General features: G+C 55.6%; 7 protein-coding genes and 1 non-coding gene across 11 annotated transcripts; 5 read left to right on the top strand and 3 right to left on the bottom strand.

Annotated features, from left to right (window-relative positions):
• Positions 1-371: 371 nt before the first annotated feature.
• On the top strand, positions 372-4,032 carry H257_00270 (hypothetical protein; the record flags this gene model as incomplete). The annotated part of the gene is made up of 1 exon (XM_009822858.1): positions 372-4,032. The coding sequence occupies one exon, from the start codon at positions 372-374 to the stop codon at positions 3,945-3,947; it is 3,576 nt and encodes a 1,191-aa protein (XP_009821160.1). The 3' UTR covers positions 3,948-4,032.
• Positions 4,033-4,074: 42 nt separating this feature from the next.
• Positions 4,075-9,411, top strand: H257_00269 (CAMKK/CAMKK-META protein kinase). 3 transcript variants are annotated; one of them, XM_009822855.1, is made up of 9 exons: positions 4,075-4,566; positions 4,622-4,939; positions 5,049-5,226; positions 5,366-5,711; positions 5,789-6,417; positions 6,501-6,592; positions 6,680-8,495; positions 8,617-8,870; positions 9,018-9,411. In XM_009822855.1, exons 1-9 carry the CDS (start codon positions 4,132-4,134, stop codon positions 9,360-9,362), a joined length of 4,413 nt encoding a protein of 1,470 aa, XP_009821157.1. In that variant the 5' UTR covers positions 4,075-4,131; the 3' UTR covers positions 9,363-9,411. The 3 variants fall into 3 exon arrangements, with proteins under 3 accessions (XP_009821157.1, XP_009821158.1, XP_009821159.1); XM_009822856.1 differs by lacking the exon at positions 8,617-8,870; XM_009822857.1 differs by lacking the exon at positions 4,075-4,566 and having other exon boundaries at positions 4,591-4,939.
• Positions 9,412-9,509: 98 nt separating this feature from the next.
• H257_00268 (hypothetical protein) lies at positions 9,510-10,398 on the bottom strand. Its single transcript, XM_009822854.1, has 2 exons — positions 9,911-10,398; positions 9,510-9,861 (listed from the first exon to the last, which is right to left on the bottom strand). Exons 1-2 carry the CDS (start codon positions 10,380-10,382, stop codon positions 9,542-9,544), a joined length of 792 nt encoding a protein of 263 aa, XP_009821156.1. The 5' UTR covers positions 10,383-10,398; the 3' UTR covers positions 9,510-9,541.
• Positions 10,399-10,597: 199 nt separating this feature from the next.
• Positions 10,598-11,465, top strand: H257_00267 (hypothetical protein; the record flags this gene model as incomplete). The annotated part of the gene is made up of 2 exons (XM_009822853.1): positions 10,598-11,051; positions 11,101-11,465. 2 exons carry the CDS (start codon positions 10,598-10,600, stop codon positions 11,418-11,420), a joined length of 774 nt encoding a protein of 257 aa, XP_009821155.1. The 3' UTR covers positions 11,421-11,465.
• A 148-nt stretch (positions 11,466-11,613) lies between these two features.
• On the bottom strand, positions 11,614-11,685 carry H257_00266. Its single transcript has one exon. It is a non-coding gene; the product is annotated as a tRNA-Pro (tRNA).
• Positions 11,686-12,131: 446 nt separating this feature from the next.
• Positions 12,132-13,770, top strand: H257_00264. 2 transcript variants are annotated; one of them, XM_009822850.1, is made up of 4 exons: positions 12,132-12,322; positions 12,373-12,785; positions 12,844-12,933; positions 12,998-13,770. In XM_009822850.1, exons 1-4 carry the CDS (start codon positions 12,229-12,231, stop codon positions 13,148-13,150), a joined length of 750 nt encoding a protein of 249 aa, XP_009821152.1. In that variant the 5' UTR covers positions 12,132-12,228; the 3' UTR covers positions 13,151-13,770. The 2 variants fall into 2 exon arrangements, with proteins under 2 accessions (XP_009821152.1, XP_009821153.1); XM_009822851.1 differs by having other exon boundaries at positions 12,373-12,933.
• On the bottom strand, positions 13,112-13,738 carry H257_00265 (peptide-methionine (S)-S-oxide reductase). Its single transcript, XM_009822852.1, has one exon. It carries the CDS (start codon positions 13,733-13,735, stop codon positions 13,199-13,201), a length of 537 nt encoding a protein of 178 aa, XP_009821154.1. The 5' UTR covers positions 13,736-13,738; the 3' UTR covers positions 13,112-13,198.
• Positions 13,771-14,561: 791 nt separating the features above from the next.
• On the top strand, positions 14,562-18,037 carry H257_00263 (hypothetical protein). The gene has a single exon (XM_009822849.1). The coding sequence runs from the start codon at positions 14,605-14,607 to the stop codon at positions 17,893-17,895; it is 3,291 nt and encodes a 1,096-aa protein (XP_009821151.1). The 5' UTR covers positions 14,562-14,604; the 3' UTR covers positions 17,896-18,037.
• Positions 18,038-18,058: the final 21 nt, after the last annotated feature.

Below are 18,058 nucleotides of genomic sequence, written 5' to 3'. Positions count from 1 at the left end.
GGTTGGGCTTTATCAAACAACATCAGTCGGCCGATGAGCCACCTGACGACACAGCAACCGTGCCTCCATGTCAGAACATTGGCCCTTCAACACACCCCTGCCCTACGAGGCCTGCTCAACCGCCTCGCATCACCGAGACACGCTTCCACCCATTTTGCCATCGCAGCTCATCACACGTCGCAACATGCATGAAGAAATCAATTCATGAGGTCCAAAATCTCGTCCGAAAAATCTGACCAATCAGCACCCTGGAGTTTGGTTTTGTCAGTTTCAAAACGGCGGCAGCGGCATTTCAGTGATGGACGTAATGACCCCAAGCACGACCAATGATGAGATATGCTACAGCATACTAACATTGGATCTCAGTGGAGATGTACCGGGACGACCATCACGACTTGGCAGATCGCGCAGAGCTGTCGGAAGCCGCACTTGTCCAATTGATTGAGTCGCGGTTTCGGCGGAACCTGGTGTACACCCATGCAGGGTCGGTCCTCCTTGCGGTGAACCCATTCCGTCGCATAGAGGATCTTTATGGACAAGACATGCTGCAAGAGTATGAATCCCCCAATGCAGCGCCACATATCTACGGTGTCGCCGCCAATGCCTACCGCGCGATGCAGCTAATGCATTCATCATCGTCCAACCAGACGATCCTCATAAGTGGGGACAGTGGCAGCGGCAAGACCGAGTGCACCAAGCGCATGTTGGATTATTTTGTGCACGTCGGTCGATCCTCAGACACGTCGTCGGAACGGCTGACCCGCCACATCGTCGCCGCCAACGTCGTGCTTGAAGCGTTTGGCAACGCGCAGACCCTCCGCAACTCCAACTCCAGTCGCTTTGGCAAGTTCATCCAGCTGGATTTCAGTGGAGACAGCCATCGCCTCTTCAGCGCCTCCATCCAAACGTACCTCCTCGAGACCGTGCGTATCGTAAACCCCGCCGCCGCCGAGCGCAACTACCACGTGTTCTATGCCCTCCTCAGTGGAGCCCCCTCGTCGCTTCTTGCCACGTGGCAGCTTGTCCCGTCTCCCACTCCAACTTCTTCCACCTTGCACGGCAATAGCAAACTCCGTGGTGTTGCCACTCACACTTTTCGATATATCCCCCATCCCTCCAGCAGCAATTCGTGCAAACAAAACCTTCTACATGATGACAGCGCCATGTTCACAGCCTTAGAGACTGCGATGACGTCGCTAGGTCTTCCAGCCACCGATGTCTACCGTGTTGTCGCAGTTGTCCTTCACCTGGGCAACGTGTCCTTTGACGAAACCAACTCGTCGGTATCGACACACGCCATGGCGGCGGCGGCGGCACTTTTACAAGTGCCGCTGCCGGACCTGCAAGCTGCATTAACCACCCGCGCGCTGGTGGTCGCCAACGAGGTACAAGTTCTGTCGCTGTCAGCCGTGGAAGCAGCGCAAGCGCGGGATGGCATGGCCAAGGCACTGTACGCGCGGCTGTTTGAGTGGCTCGTCGAACACATCAACGGCCGCCTCAACCTATCACATCCATCAACAGCTACATCGCCATCGTCATGGATTGCAGTGCTAGACATGTTTGGCTTTGAGCATTTTGGTCTAAACTCGTTTGAACAGCTTTGCATCAACTACACAAACGAAGTGCTCCACCAGCATTTTGTCCAGCACGTGTTCAAGCTCGACGCAGCAGAGTACGCCGCGGAAGGGCTGGCATGTCCGTTGAGTACGACTCCATATGTCGACAACGAAGACTGCATCGCCCTTTTCAGTGCCAAACACACTGGCCTATTTGCACTTTTAGACGAAGAGTGCGTCCTTGCCCGTGGGTCGGACGCAGCGTTCGCTTCGAAATTGCACAAGGAACATGCCACCCGTCATCCCCGTCGCTTCACCGCGTCTCATGGCCAGCTCAGCCAGCGCAAGTTTACAATCCACCACTACGCGGGGTCGGTCGAGTACACCGCTGTGGGCTTTCGCGACAAAAACTTCGGCGTGTTGGCACCCGACGTGGTCGAGTTGCTGCGGGGCCGGAGGAGCACCGACGCCTTTGTCCGGCAGTTGTTTCAGTCGTCGTCCCCGTCGAGGCACAACAAGCCCCGGCGCCACGAGAGTGTTGCGAGTCAGTTCCAAAGCCAGCTCGGGACACTCATGAAGCGGCTGCACACTGCGCAAGTGCATTACGTCCGGTGTCTCAAGCCCAACGACGCCGCCGACCCCGCGTTGTTCCTCACCGATCGACTGCGCCACCAACTCAGGTGCCACGGCATACTCGACGCCATTCGCATCGCTCAGCTGGGCTTTCCTGTCCGCCTGTCACACGCAGCGTTTCAGAGCCGGTATCGACCTCTTCTGCACCGCCAGCAGGTCTGTGACGAGGACAGTTTACACGACCTTATCAATGCATTGGTAACGTATTATGGAGATGCAACCAGCGACAGGGGAAGCAACGCTCAACGTGATGGGGGTGAACTATCCCGTGGAACGCTACACCGGCAACATATTCAGGTCGGCAGAACCAAAGTATTCATGCAAGCCGCGGTGCACAAGAATCTGGAAGTCCGTCGCGCCCGCGTTGAGCTCAGGGCCGCAAGCGTCCTTACTCACGCCATGCAGTCGTTCGTGTATCGTCGGCGCTTCCAACGGCTTCGACAGACGGCGGTGTGGTGTCAGCGACATGTGCGACGGGTACAAAGCCAACGCCGCCATCACAACATCGTCATCACGCGGCTGCTGCGCGAGAAAGAAGCCGTCACCGCCGCCGCGACAACCATCCAATCGGTCGTACGGAGGATGTTGGCGCGACGCCAGTACGTCCGACATTTACACTGCGTAGTGGTGTTGCAAGTGTGGTGGATTCAAAGACTACTTCGACGTCGTCGCTTGGAACAAGGTCGGCAGCAAGATCAAACGCTGCCGCCGTCACCGCCTCGAGTAGCCGCGTCGTCCATCATCCGGTCCTCATGGGCACCAAATTCCGAGGAGGGCTCTTTCAGCGACGGCATGCTAGATGTCCTATGGCGCTCGTCGCCCCCTGCGACTTCGCTCGACCCGGACGCCGCCCGCCCTCGAACCTTTTTCCATCATAAACCCACGTCTCCAAGCTCTTCTAGGGCATGGACAGCGCTGCCGCCGCTGACCCTCGTGGATCCAGCCACCTTGCCGCCCCTGGCCGACTACTTTTCCTGTTCAGGTTGTACGAAGCGATTTACACTGGTGTTTCGTCGCAAGTTTTGTTGCCTGTCGTGCCGCCACGTCGTATGCAGCCGCTGCTGCAATGTGGTCGGGATCGTCGCCGGCAAGAAGGCGCGGGTGTGCCTCGTGTGTGCGGCGCTGCATCGCACGACCGACAACTGCACTGCACGGCCATGCCATTCACAACTCAATCAAGCCATGGTGACGGAGGAGAAGGTGTGGCACCGCCCGTGGCCTGAACCGCCGCTGCCGGACAATGAAATGAGCCGCCTCGCTGCGGTGGCTCGACTGAACATCGACGACGTCCGGCACGACATGATGATCCAGCATATGTGCACCATGGTCTACCACACATGGCCTGGCGCGGTGGCGTTCGTGGGCATCATGGGCAAGATGAAGCAGGTGATGGTGACCTCGGTGGGTAGTAGGATGTTCCCGGACCAACTCCCGCGGGACATGGCCTTCTGCGCGCACACGATTTGTGGAACGAAACCGCTTGTGGTGATGGACGCGACGAAAGACCCGCGATTCATGCATAACCCCCTTGTGAAAGCCGACAGGCGGAGCAAGAAGTTCTGCTTCTACCTTGGTGCGGCAGTCGTCGACCTCGAAAGTCGGCATATCCTGGGCACGATTGCTGTGCTCCACACGATCTCAAGGAAGGATTCTGTGCAAAAGTGTGAGCTTCAAGTGCTGGAGAACTATGCGCGCGTTGTGAGCCGCCAGCTCACGATGAACATGCACGGATGGCGGCCGTCGGATATATCGTCGTGATCTTTAGCTTTCATTCTCGCCTTCGATAGGTGCATTTTCAACGAATACTATCACAGTATGCTTAAATAATGAAACTTGATTTGCTAGAAGAATGGTATTTAAGCGAATCAAATCAGCATAGTTTTCAGGACTTTCCATCTCAGTTGCGCCGTTCCTCTCGTCGTCGGTAGTGCCGTGGTGATTGATGGGGCAGAAGGCCAGCAAGGAGGAAAAAGCAGCGCGCCGGAACAAGCGCAAGGGAAGCATCCACGAGCCTCCTGTGGCTGCACCGCGAGCAGCTGCTGCTGCTTCTGCTGCTATCATTGCTCCGCCACCACCTACCGCAACAAATCTGTCACCCACATTACCAAAATCGTTTTCCATGTCACCTGCCGAGCGAATGCACACACGACCTCGTGTGGGTTCGATATCATCCAGCTCTCTCTACGGCGCTGCGCGTCAGCAGAACGATGTAGATGGTGTCGAGGATCACAAGGTGTCCGATAGCGACGACAGCGACGACATTTTGTCAGACGATGCGTCTGTCGTGGTGGAAGACTGGCTACTCGAAGGCGACGACATCCACGTCGAGATGGTAGACGACGACGCCGTGTCCGAGATCAGCGAAGTCGAGTCCCACGTACGGGCGACGGGTCGATCACCTCATGATTCTCACCATCCATCCCCTCTCGTAGACGACGGAGGTGTCGTTGACGGCCTACATGCTAGCGAACCGGCCATTGTACGACATCATGATCCAAGTGCAGCTCTTCGCGAACTTGAGCCAGTCGCAGCAGGAGCAGGTGCTCAAGGCGCTCAAGCCCATCACGTTCAAGGATGGCGAGACAATCGTCAAGCAAGGTGACCGCGGCGAACGGTTCTTCATGATCGCCAAGGGCGAAGCGGTCGTGACCAAACTCATCGACGGCAAGGAACGAATGGTCACGCACTTGTACGCAGGCCATTACTTTGGGGAGCTCGCATTGATCTACGATGACCCTCGCACCGCGTCGGTGGGTAACTGCGTCGCGTTTAACTAGGTTTGGTCTGTCCAAGTTGTGGTTTGAGTTGTCTATGGAATGTTGGTCTAGTACTGGAGGGTTTGAGAGAGGAATGCATTAGGTTCACGCGGTGGGCCCCGGCGGCGTAGAGCTGCTGTACCTAACCCAAAAGGACTTCCAGCAAGTCGGTAAAGTGCACTTGAGTCTCATGCTTCAGCAAGTGCCACTTTTGGCCCACCTGAGCGCCCGCGACCAGGACGTCGTGCTCACAAAGCTCAAGCCGTCCAACTTTGGCCATGGTACTACCCAACAATATATCGACTTCTAGACATGCCCATGTTGCTACATCATCCAGTGGTTACCAAGGCAAGGGCCATTGGACTGGGCCATCCTTAGGAACCCATTGGATGCGTGGCTGACGGGATACGATGCTTGTAGGCGAGTACATTGTCCGGCAAGGCGAGGAAGGCACGCGGTTCTACATGATCACGCGGGGCCAAGCGGCGGTGATTGAAACGGACGCCGGCGAGGACAAGGAACTGACGCGGCTGTATGAAGGGCACGTGTTTGGGGAGATGAGTCTCATCTACAAGGAGCCGCGGACGGCGTCGGTGGTGGCCGTGGGGCCCGTCAAGTGTTTGTACTTGACCAAGGAGGACTTTGACGAGTGTTTGCTATCGGAGCGCTTTCAACGGGTGATCCAACATGCGTACATTGAAAAGGCCACACGGCGCGCCATGCGCAACAAGACCAACCGGCTGCTCAGGCACAGCGCAACCGCCGAGTACGTCCATCATGATTTATCCCCCCCCCTCTATGTACAGTACAAAGCCCAAGACAATGCGATTTGATTCCATGTAGAAACGCGACATCGTTTACCGACTCCACGACGCCCAATGACTTGCCCAGACACAGTATCGCACTTGAAACCAGCACACTGCGCAAACATCGACTTGCGAATGGCGAGACCGTCGTCAACAAGTACGTGATCAAGGGCGAGCTTGGCAAGGGGTCGTTCGGGACGGTCAAGTTGTGCGCGAACGAGGAGGATGGACAGCTCTACGCCGTCAAGATCATGCACAAGACATTTGTTCAACGCATGGCCAACCGCGAGGACTCGCTCCAGGACGCTCTGCGCCGCGAAGTGGCCATCATGAAGAAGCTGGACCACCGCAACGTGGTGCGGCTCGTGGAAGTGATCGACGACCCGTCGAGTCAAAAGGTGTACCTCGTGCAAGAGTACATTGAAAAGGGCAACCTCGCCGAAGTCGCGGGAGGCGCGCCGCTGCCGGAAGCGCTGGCCCGCAAGTACCTGCGCGACATGTTGTGTGGCCTGCAGTACCTCCACTTTCACAAGGTCGTGCATCGAGACATCAAGCCGGAAAACATCCTCGTGACGTCCGATGACGTGGCCAAGATTGCCGACTTTGGGGCGGCGCGGATGGTCATGAACGAAGCAGAGACGCTGACGGTTGCCAAGGGAACTCCAGGTACGACAAGAGGATTTTCAAAATGCAATAACACCGATGGAATCGAATACAGACCTTGATTAATACATACACATGTATTGTAGCGTTTATGGCACCCGAGATGTTCAACATCGACGCCGAATACACGGGGCCGTCCGTGGATGTGTGGTCGCTGGGCGCGACGCTGTTCATGCTCGTACGTCCTTTAAAACAACACACGTATATACGTCTCATGCGATGCTTTGTTCGGGCATGTCTAGCCTGTGTACTAAGTCATGTGTAGGTGTTTGGACATCCGCCGTGGAGCGCCGACAACGAGATCGAACTGGCCGACAAAGTCCAGCGCGACGAGCTAACGTTTCCCGAGGGGGTCGTTCTGGAGCCGCACTTGAAGAACCTGCTCACGCGCATGCTGACCAAGGACCCCGAGCGGCGCATCGTGTTGGCTGACGTGATCAATCACGAGTGGGTCACGTGCGAAGGCAGCCATCCGATCGTCAACGTGTTCAAGGGCGACCAATCGACTGTGAACGTTGTGAGTCTGGACGAGTCGGAGCGGGCGATTGAAAACATCCCCGAGCGAATCGACGAGCGCCTCCAGGCGTCGCTCATCCAAGCGCACCTCATCCTCCAGCAGAAGAAGCAGCAGCCCCCGCTCAACTTATCGCTGCGGTCGCACGGGTCGATGAACTCGATGAGCTCCAGCAGTGACCGCGGGTCGATTGCTACGACGACGTCGTCCCCCAAGCGCACGGCGTCGGCGGCCACGGTAATTCCTCACAACCACCACCACCACCACCACCGCCACCTCAAGCATCCGTCGACCGGCAGCGCCGCGTCCCTCCGGTCAAAAGGGTCGCAGGACTCGCTTTTTGGCCACGAAACTAGCCGCGTCATCTCGGCGTGGCGACATCACAAGCGTGTGGCGCTCATGGATGGCCACAACCTGTCCGAGCGTGTGCGAGACCTCCTCTTGGAGCAGAAGCGGATGGCGTTTTCGGTTGAACGGGCGCATGTGACAGAGATCATCTTGCCGGCCTCCAAGCAGCCCTGTCACACGCCGACCACGGGTCCACCTGGCGACGGCCCAAAGCCAGAACCACTGACCGACGACGACTTGTCCAAGCGCCAACTGTCTCGGAAAAAGGATTTTCTCATGGTCACGTCCGAAGTGTTTCGCAACGAAGCTGGTGACTACCAAGCGCGCAAGGTGCTGTTTCAAGCGACGTCGCAGGACTTTAGCGTTGCGTCGCGCATCCCGCTGCACCCGCTGGCCGGATCGTCGGACGATGTGACGATGGGACGCAAAGCCACAAACATGCGCAAGTCCAGCCGCACGAGTTCACGCGGCGGCGGCACAAGGGGAAGCGAAACCGCAGGCGATGGTGGCGGCGGCGGCAGTCGAAGCAATTCTGCGTCCAAGCTGTCGACTTCCGACTTGTTTGCTGACGTGGCCATGGTGGACGACGACGTGGCGTCAGATGACGACGACGACGACGAAGTGGTGGATCAAGTGATGGGGGACGACGGGGATAGCCTCGGGCTTTTGGACAGCGGTCGCCTCCTCCTCAGCCAGCCGCGCGTCGGAAACAGCCGTCACCGCAGCCACGGCGATACCAGCAGCAACAGTAGCCACAGCCGCAGCAGCAGTAGCAGCAGCGATGCCGACGAGTCCGACTACAGCGACGCCGACGAAAACGTGGACGTGAACGACACGTTCGATGACTTGCTGCAGTCGCCACGCTTCCACGTAGCAGACGCCGACGTGGACGTGGCTCCCGTCGACGACGACGACGACCATCACCACGAGGGGATGCACGCCGTCGTGCAAGTTTACGTGAGCAGCAAAATTCGAGAAAATCTCGGCTTGGGCTTGCGCGCCGGGTACGCCGAAGCCAAAGGGTCGCGGCCGTACATGGAGGACCGGAGTTTGGCGTTGGCGCGGTGTCCGTTTGACGAGTCCGTCGCCTTCTTCGGAGTGTTCGACGGCCACAACGGCAGCGACACGGCTATGGCACTGCAGGCAGACCTGCACCATCGGATTTGGAACCACTGGACGACTACGTCGTCGTTGTCGCCACAGACTGCGATAGAGTTGGGTACGCTATTCTTCATGGTGTATACATCTATCCCGATGTTTGGAAAAAGTCTGCCTGCTGCACTGTACCTGGGCAATGTTTCTGGTTGAGGGTCAGATATATATTTATACATTATTGGCAGGCTGCCGAGACATGGACGATGAGCTCCTGCGACGAGACATGGAACGCATCGCCGCGCAAAAGAATGAACGGATGCCGACGCCCATGTCGTTTTCAGGGTCCGCGGCTGTCTTTGCCGTTCTGGTCAAACAAAGCGATGACGTGGCACTCTATGTGGCCAACGTCGGCGATTGCCGCGGCGTGCTGTGCCAGGACGGAGACGCCATCGACCTCACCATCGACCACAAGGCCAACAACCCGTCGGAAAAGGCCAGGGTATAAAATATGTCCACGGGAATGATTGTCTTGGTGTCGTTCTTCGTACAACATTGCACTTGCGACATCGTTTTGATAATTCATTTTAGGAGGATCACTACTACTAGTAGTACTAAATTCCACAAACCTCACTATGCGTTGGAGTAGGTGGAAGCAGCCGGCGGGTTTGTACACAACGGCCGGTTGGACGGGATTCTAGCCGTGTCAAGAGCCTTTGGAGACTTTGCACACAAGTCGGGCGGCCACCTCATTGCCACGCCCGAAGTGACGTGGCACACTGTGAGCGCCGCCGATGAGTTTTTGCTGCTAGCGAGCGACGGGCTATTTGACGTGTTATCGTCGCAGCAAGCCGTGAATTTCATCCGTCGCAAGCTGAGAAACCACGGCGACGTCCAGCTCGCGGCCCAAGAGCTTGTGCTCAAAGCACAAGAGTATGTCAGCCATGACAACATCAGTGCCATCGTCGTGTGCTTCAACCAAGTAGCGTCGTAACGTTCGTACAGTAATCATAGTAAATACATCCATGACTCGTGTGTGATGCTGTACGGTAGTTATTACAGTGCTTGTCGGGTTGACTGTTCGTCATTCTATGAGATTGCCCAGTGTATGAGACTTGTTCGATCTGTAAACTACTCCAAATGCGACAGAGTGGTATTCATGTTTCTTGTGGTTTAAAACCGGCGGAACCCACTTCGACGGCCAAACATGCGCCGGTAATAGAACATGCCAATGCCGGCCCCCGCTAGATGCGCGACGTGGCCGACTCCGGTGTTGCGATCGCCGACGGCCCCCCAAATGTCTCGAAGGATGAAGAGAGTTCCCACCACATACGCGGGCAGCGGGAGCACAAACATGAGGAGGATGGTGCTGTGCGGAAACATGCAGATGGAAAAGGCTGTGACGGCGTTCACGGCGCCGGACGCGCCAAGGCTCAAGCTGTTGCGGCTGGAGTAGAGCGGTTGGGACACAACTTGCGCCAGGGACGCGGCGACTTCAAGCTGCATTAGTCGAGGTACGAGGACGTTGCATGAAGTACATACCTGCGCTGCCTAGGTACAACCCAAGGAACCGCTTGGGACCCAAGATCGCACACACTTCTCGCCCGAAGAAAAACAGCCCGAGCATGTTCCCGAAGAAATGACCGGTATCCGCGTGCGAGAACGCCGCCGTGAGCAGGGTGTGGACGCGGCCACTCATGATATGCGCGGGGGACGTGGTGAAATTGGTCACCATAAACTGTCTCTTCGAACTTGTGTCGACTGTCTGCCACATGAACAACACCAATGCGTTCGCGCCAATCAGGCCGAAGATGACATGGTCTGGGTTCACCGAGTCAAGTCGACGAGCGATGTTGGTGAACCCACGGCTACGCAATGGCGCTGGTGGCATGAACTTGGGCGCCGCGAGCACATACGTAGAAGTCTTCAACGGTACATTTGCATGCTTTAGGGGTCGGAAGGCACTGCCGCGGGTGACCGTCACGCGACTCGCCAGCGTCCGAATCGACATCATTGTTGCGGACGTTTTGAAGTGGTAGTGTTCCGTCAAATGGTTTGCTAAAATGTGATAATATACTGACCAATCGTATCACTGTATCTCATTTCATTAACCGGACGATGAACAGTGTTCCGGTTAACACTTTGAGAGATATGCATACTGTGATACGATTGGTCAGATTTTAGCAAATCAATTGACAAAACACTTTTCCACTTCTCAAGACTGCAATGATGTCGATCCGGAAACTCGCGAATCGAGTCCACGGCAGCGCCTTCCGACCCCTAAAGCATGCACACGTACCATGGAAGCCTCCTTCGCATGGCCTCGCGATGTCTAAGTCACCAGCGCCATTGCGCAGCCGCGAGTTCACCAACATCGCTCGTCGACTTGACTCGTTCAACTCCGATAACGTCATCTACGGCCTCATAGGCGTCAATGCTTTGGTGATGTGCATGTGGCAGAAAGCGGACACAACTGCGAAGAGACACTTCATGGTGAGCAACTTCACCACGTCCCCCGCGCATATCAAGACTGGCCACGTCCACACCCTGCTCACAGCGGCGTTCTCGCACGCGGACGCTATACATTTCTTCGGGAACATGACGGGACTGTTCTTCTTCGGACGAGAAGTGTGTGCCATATTGGGCCCCAAGCGGTTCCTTGGTCTTTATCTGGGCAGCGCAGGTATGTGCTTCATGCAACGTCCTCGTACCTCAACTAATGCAACTTGAAGTCGCCGTGTCCCTCGCGCAAGTCGTGTCGCAACCGCTCTACTCCAGCCGCAACAGTTTGAGCCTTGGTGCGTCCGGCGCCGTAAACGCTGTCACAGCCTTTTCCATCTCCATGTTTCCACGCAACACTTTCCGTGTCATGTTCATACTCCCTCTCCCTGCGTATGCCGCGGGAACTCTCTTCATCCTACGAGACCTCTGGGGTGCCCTTGGCAATATCGTACAGGGAAGCGGTCACGTTACGGATCTTGTGGGAGCCGGGATTGGCATGTTCTACTTTCGACGCATCTATGGTCGTCGAAGTCGGTTCCGCCGCTTGTAAACGCATTCACATTGTCAAGTGATAATACTGTAGTAGATGGCGTCGAAATAGAAATACGCCCGCCGTATTCGTTTTGCCCGCAAGTTATTAACAAGTTGACCCCTGTGGACAAGCAGGGGCAAATAAGCAAGTACCATCGCCACCTGCTAGAAACGACTAAATGTGATTCCACTTTGTTTGCGGAAAAAAGAGTGGCCTCTTCCGATGATCGAAATCGGGACCTCCTGCACCCTAAGCAGGAATCATACCACTAGACCAAAGAGGCTGTCTTGATTGCATTGATGAGATAATGATTAATAAGAAAAAATATGCCAATTTGAGTGAAAATAGTTTCATCCTTATATTGTGCTTTCGAGTGAAATTTCGTGTTGTGGCGTGGTTTCTCGTTGATATTTAAATCGATTTGATTGGCTTCTTCAGTTGAGTTCATAATTATTAACCAATCAAAACCTTCTCAATGAAATTCAACCAATCAGATCGATTGTGGATCGGTTTGGTCAGCGATTCGATTGCACCCCCTCCCCAAATTTGTATCAAATCGACAATATACTGCGTCGTATTTTCGTCCGAGGCCTGGACAGCAACTACTCTAAAAGAGAATGGACTCAAAGATGGAAAGGGGGTGCGTGTGTCATCGTTTTGTAGATAGTTTGTAAAGATTAAGATTGACCACAGTGTCAAAAAGGAACGATGGCACTAATAGTAAATGTGCTCATGGTTTTGCTGTATGGTTTTATCCGGATACGGATAAAACAATTGACTGGTAAATATGGGGAGCCGAAACGTGACGTGAATATTTGACGGCAGCATGCAGGCTTTAGGCAACACCCTCCGTGCGTTCGGGCAGAAACTGGACAAAGTCGGCGTCTCCATTGAAGGAGCGCTTACCTACACCGAGCGATGTATGTGTTAAACTACCTCTCTCCTTGCCATGTCTTACGGTGACTTGTAGTGGTGCCGTCGACTCGGTTGGTCAAGTTCGCCGGCCACAAGCCCACGCTCGCGGCCACGACATTCGTGGCTCCGAATGCGTCTGTGATCGGCGAAGTGTCCATTGGTCAAGGAAGTTCCGTCTGGTATGGCGCGACTGTCCGTGGAGACGTGAACACCATCACCATTGGCGACAACACGAACATCCAAGACCAAGCCGTTGTCCACGCGGCCAAGATCGCGAACGATTTCCCCACCATCATCGGGAACAACGTGACGATCGGACCCAACGCCATCATCCATGCGGCCAAGATCAGCAACCAATGCATCATCGGCACCGGTGCCCAAGTCTTGGATGGGGCCGTGGTCGGCGAGAACTCGATCGTTACGGCCGGGTCCATCGTGACCCAAGGCAAGAACGTCCCCGCCGGCCAAGTACGTTGTCGCATATCTCTTGCATGTTTCGAAGCATGGTCTCTCACGGTTAACGTAGTTGTGGTCTGGTATCCCTGCCCGTGCCGTGCGCGACTTGACCTCGGAAGAGATTGAATTCATCAAGCAATGCTCGTTGGATTATGTCGAAGTACGCACGCGTCATTGCGTTCTTTCATGTATATCGATGACTGGCTCATGTGGTTAACACGTAGTTGTCGGAGGCGCATGCCGTGGAAGCGGCCAAGTCCTTCGAAGAAATCGAAGCGGACAAGGAGAAGCGCAAAATCCTCGATACCGTCGGCGAATTGGGCTTGGAACAAAAGACCGAGAAACGCATCGACACGGGTCTTTTCTTTAAATATTAAAAGACTTCCGTTCATTGTTCTAAAAACCGCAACCCAACTGTAACGCAATTAAAGACTACCGCTGCAGGGATGCTTGTTGTCATGCACGCAGTGCCCGCCCTTCTCCAGATACCGCTGGTGGTAGTCGTCTGCAGGGTAGAATACTCCCGCGGGGGCGATCTCTGTCCAAATGTCGCGCGCAAGAAGTGCTTCCTGCTTGGATTTGGACGCGACGGCAGTAGCATGTTGCGCGTCGCTGTGGAAGTAGATGCCGGAGCGATGGGGTGAACCAAGGTCCATGTCGTCGAGGCCTTCGTACGAAGATTGGATTGCCCAAAAGTACTCCAGCAAGTCTTCGTATGACACGGCGGTGTAGTCGAATGTGATCTGGACGGCAAGAGCATGGCCGGTTGTGTCTGCGCATACTTCTTCGAATGTTGGTTCATGCGTTCGGCCATTGATGAAGCCAACTTGGGTGCTGATGACGCCAGTGACGCACTGGAAGTGCAGCTGGGCACTCCAGAAGCACCCCGCGGCAAACGTTGCGAGTTGATGATGCTTGATCACCGACGGAGTTCGGGACAGGATTCTGAGGTTGTTCAACATGGTGGGAAAAAGTAAATATCAACCAGTATGCGCAGATATTTCGACGTTCAAACACAAAGGTTCGACGCATTCCCTATCAGCCAATCCAACGTCAGGATTCTCAAAAGTGGTGTTTTGATTGGTGTGTTTTATATTCTGAGCATATTCACGCATCCTCAACGTTCAACATCATCATTCCCCACATGCCCGAGGCAATTAGTGCGCTGGTTGCCCCTAGATGTGTCGTTTCGAAGGCGCTTGATATTGCCAATGCTTCAAAGTTCTTCCTGTGGTGATAATGAACGCCAAACCCAGCCCCACATTTCGATCTCGGAGAGACAATGCAAGCAAATAAACAAGGCCTTTTCTATTCATGGTCATCGAGAATCGTGATTGGTGGTTCCATGTGTGTTGATGGCCGCTGAATATTATCCAATCCAATGCACGTTTGGGCTGGTTATAAAAGACGTGTTTATCATGTCGCGAGGGCAAAACATTCGTGTGGTCGCCAAGTGCTTCCTCGAAACAAAACGCATCAGTGTCACAGTTTGAGGGGGTATACGTATACGATGTTATGAATGGTACGAGTAACTTATGGAGTTAGTCGAAGTACTTTTTTTGAAAAAATGTCGGGCATTTATCTCGGGATGTCAACCGTTGTGTCTTATTTCATCACCGCCAAGTGATCCGAAATGGATGGGCCGTTTCTCTCCCAAACTTCAAGTTGCTCCGTTGACTATCTCCGTCCCCGTTGGACGTGGCGTCGGCATAAGCCAGCCGCGGCATACGTCGGCCACCAGTGTGCTCAAACTTCGTCGCATGTGCGGACGGTAAACCGTTAACGTTATGGGTATAAAATGTTGTAAGTTTGCAACAATTAACAGCATAATATGACGAGTCCCTGGTTTTGTCACAAATGTGGGTGCCAGGGATGCCATCGATCGCGCAAGTCCGATAATGCTGGTATATCGACGATTCCACGACGATGCAAACCTTGGGCTAGGCGAGCCAAGGAGCCTTGTGAAGATGGAAGATTGACCAAAGTGACCCGACTATGCTGCAAGCAAAAATCGGGTTGGTGGAGGAGTGTGGGTGGGTGGTGGGTCGAACCCCCGTTTTTGTCATTTTCAATCTATCGCTGCAGTAGTGGGTTCAAATTTTATCCCCAGCGACAGCGCAGTAACCTAGCAAAGCACCCAGCGATGGCAACCCCACCGGCGGATTTGCCGCGGACGTCTGGCTTGTCGACGACCCCAAGGCTGTCGGTGACCGAGTCTGGTACATGGGACGACCAGTACCTCCCAACGCATGCAGGATCTCGCACGATGGGATTGCTCATGCGCCGCACGTTGGACAATCAAAAGTCCAAATTGACCAAGTACACGCCGCAGGAGCGATTCAGCAGAGCGCAGGTTGCGTTCGAAGGGAGCTTGGTCAAGCAGGGGTCGTTCTGGCGGACATGGCGGAAGCGATGGTTCATCCTCCGCAGCGATCGGCCACTGCTTTGCTACTACAAGTCGAGCGTCGATTTGGAACTCCTAGGTGAAGTCATGCTGGATTCCGAGACAACGATCGACGTGTTTGCTGGGACCCCAGGACACTTTTGCATCAAGACAAAGAGTCGTAGGCTGGTGCTAAGTGCCCACGACGACGGAGGAGTTCCATGCATGGATCGATGGATCGCAGCCATGCACGTGTCCATCCGCCATAGTTTCTCGCCGATTGAACAACGAGGACGGATGTCCCCTCCACTCAAATCCATCGACGACTGCGGCAACTCGACGCCCGCTGTCCATGTTGACATCAAGCAAATCGCCTCGACCTCTCCGATCCTCATCCCGCGTCTGAAACAATCGACGACGATCTCCGACGACGACGGCAGCACACCGCTACATCTCGTGCGACGGACCAACAGTCTCCACACCATGTCCGACACCCACGACTACTCGCGGAGCCGCACGTCGTCTTCGAAACTGCTCACTGCGTTGGTGGCCACGAGCTGGACGAATCGCAATATCTCAAAGCAAGACTCGCACCAGACCAACACCCTCTGCTCGCTCAGCCTCGTCCACGTCCTCCCGCCGCCCTGTGTGCACTTTGCCGTGTCATTCGGGTCAGAGCACGACCACACAGCCGCCCAAGGCATGCTCGTGGTGTCCCTCACAGCGCTGGAAGTTGGAGCGATTTCGGCGTCCGAAATCTCCCGCACCGAAGTCGAGTGTACGCAGAGCGTTCGCCGGCTGGGTGATCATCGGTGGGTGCGCGACTTCCACGGCGTGTTGGCGCTGCCAGTGTCCATGGTCGAAGCCAATGTTGTGGTGCAGTTTGACGTGTTTGGAATCACGTGTCCGGCGTCGGAATCTCTGAAAATGCAAGCCCCCCTCGGCGCCTTCACCATCGCCACGCAGGACCTGGTTGCTGACTCGGACGACGGCACACCCCTCCTCTTGGACCTGCATCCCCGCGAGTACCCCACAACATCGTCGCTGTTTTTGATCGTCGAGCAGGTGCCGACCCCCGACGCGCTCAAGATGGACCATCTGTACCACTTTGCATCGCAGCAGTACTTGGTGGATGCGACAAGGTCCAGTCCACCCCGTCCTGCTGCTTTCTTGTCGACCCGCGGCCAGACCCAAGTTCATGTGACAGAGGAAATGGGCGCTTCGAGGACCGCGCTGTCGGTCGTCGTGGCGTTCATTAAGATGCTGCAGCAGCGCAACCGGCTGCGCAAGGACGCGGCGCGGGCGGCAATGGACGAGATTGAGAGCCGAGACGTCACCCGATCGAGCATCACGTCGCCGATGTCGGCGGCTACTCCAACTACGGGCGACTTCACTCCCGTCGTGGGGCGGCCCCTGTCGACCGTGTTGCATAGCGAGACGTCGTCAAGTCGAGCGAACGACACCGCGTCGAGTTATGCCGCGCTCAAGGCCCGAGTGGACGACTGCGACGAACGCGAGATCAAGTACATCCAGGCCGAGCGACGGTACGCTGCGCTGCGGCTCATGTTGCTGGAAGGCGAAGAACACGGGATCACGAGCTGCTTGAAGCGAAGCACGATGAAGAAGGACGAAACGATGGAGTTTATGCCGACAAACTTGGTGTGCCACTCGATGCGCGCGTCCACCGTGCAGCAACAAGGACATGACCACCGACTGTGGACCGTGGTCACACACGGGTGCTCGGCCGCGCATCTCCACGGGTTCAAGGATGGCGGCCTGCGCAAGAAGGCCAAAGTCCACGAGCATCGGCTGGACGTAGTGTCATGCCAGCTCATGGCCGTCGTGGCCACCGCCTTCCTCACCAGTGTGCACATGGCGCTGGATGCCGATAACCACTGGGCCTCGAGCGCGTCGACGTACTTCTCGGCGTTGGCGGTGGCATCGCAGGTGGGGTATTTGGTGGACATTGAGTCGCTCCTGAGCACCATGGGAAACGAGAAGGGGATGCTCGAAGACATGTCGGAGGGCGTGCACTGGTTGAACCGACACGTGTACATCCATGTGACACCGTACGAACGTGCGACAGAGTGCGACTGCTCGTCGATCGCGTTGGACGGAGACGATGTTGTGATGACGTTTGCGATGCCAGAGCGCACGTTTTATGCGCTGCCGCTGCCTCTGCAGACCCGTCGCCGCGTCAAAGTGACCACGGTGCTCTTCACCCAAGGCATCAACGAAGTGCAGTCGGTGGCGAATACGGTCGGCGGCACGTCGCTGCAAGACGAGATCAACCGCGAGAGCCTGTCCACCCTCATGGAGTACATTGGACGGTACATGCAACACGTGAGCCGGGACCAAGTGGTCGAAGTGGACCGCCTGCTGGCGGCACTCCATGGCGCGATCGACAACCAGTCCAACAAGAAGCAAGTCAACATCCTCGTTGAATCGAGCGAGCTGTGTCGACGACTCGGCGCGGGACGGACCACGTGCTGCAAGAGCGGAAAAGATCGCACGGCCATGTCGGTGACGTTGGAGTTTTCCAAGATCCTCGTCGAGGAGATGGGGGTCAAGCAGGGCATGCATCTGTGCCAGACCATGCGGGAGCGCGGCGTGCGACGGACAAACGTCCTCGTCAACACGGGAAAGACCATGTACGCGTTCAATGCGCTCCAGCTCAAGTGTCTGCCGAGCTGCTACCAGCCGCCGCCGCACACTGCGCACTCGAGCGTCACGTCGTAATCATGGGAAACGAGCGCGACGGTTCACGACACGTCCACGCGATGCCAAAATATTAATCGCGGAATCGTCACGTTGACTTGGGGATTGTATGGCATTTGATCCGCTCGATTAAAAATTATCAATAATATTAATTTATCTCAACATCGATTGTGTTGTTGGTCGT

This window comes from Aphanomyces astaci (assembly GCF_000520075.1).
Source record: "Aphanomyces astaci strain APO3 unplaced genomic scaffold supercont1.1, whole genome shotgun sequence".
Lineage (NCBI taxonomy): Eukaryota > Oomycota > Saprolegniomycetes > Saprolegniales > Verrucalvaceae > Aphanomyces > Aphanomyces astaci.
The sequence above is the reverse complement of the archived record's forward strand: the minus strand, read 5'-3'. Positions and strand labels throughout refer to the sequence as shown.

Bases quoted from the DNA above. Each gene is read 5' to 3' on its own strand.
- H257_00263 (XM_009822849.1), top strand. From the start codon at position 14,605: ATGACGAGTCCCTGGTTTTGTCACAAATGTGGGTGCCAGGGATGCCAT.
- H257_00265 (XM_009822852.1), bottom strand. From the start codon at position 13,735: ATGTTGAACAACCTCAGAATCCTGTCCCGAACTCCGTCGGTGATCAAG.
- H257_00269 (XM_009822855.1), top strand. From the start codon at position 4,132: ATGGGGCAGAAGGCCAGCAAGGAGGAAAAAGCAGCGCGCCGGAACAAG. The intron at 4,567-4,621 runs GTACGGGCGACG...CCCCTCTCGTAG, and splicing joins TCAGCGAAGTCGAGTCCCAC to ACGACGGAGGTGTCGTTGAC. The intron at 5,712-5,788 runs GTACGTCCATCA...GATTCCATGTAG, and splicing joins AGGCACAGCGCAACCGCCGA to AAACGCGACATCGTTTACCG.
- H257_00268 (XM_009822854.1), bottom strand. From the start codon at position 10,382: ATGATGTCGATTCGGACGCTGGCGAGTCGCGTGACGGTCACCCGCGGC. The intron at 9,862-9,910 runs GTATGTACTTCA...TGCAGCTTGAAG, and splicing joins GTTGTACCTAGGCAGCGCAG to TCGCCGCGTCCCTGGCGCAA.
- H257_00264 (XM_009822850.1), top strand. From the start codon at position 12,229: ATGCAGGCTTTAGGCAACACCCTCCGTGCGTTCGGGCAGAAACTGGAC. The intron at 12,323-12,372 runs GTATGTGTTAAA...GGTGACTTGTAG, and splicing joins GCTTACCTACACCGAGCGAT to TGGTGCCGTCGACTCGGTTG. The intron at 12,934-12,997 runs GTACGCACGCGT...GTTAACACGTAG, and splicing joins GCTCGTTGGATTATGTCGAA to TTGTCGGAGGCGCATGCCGT.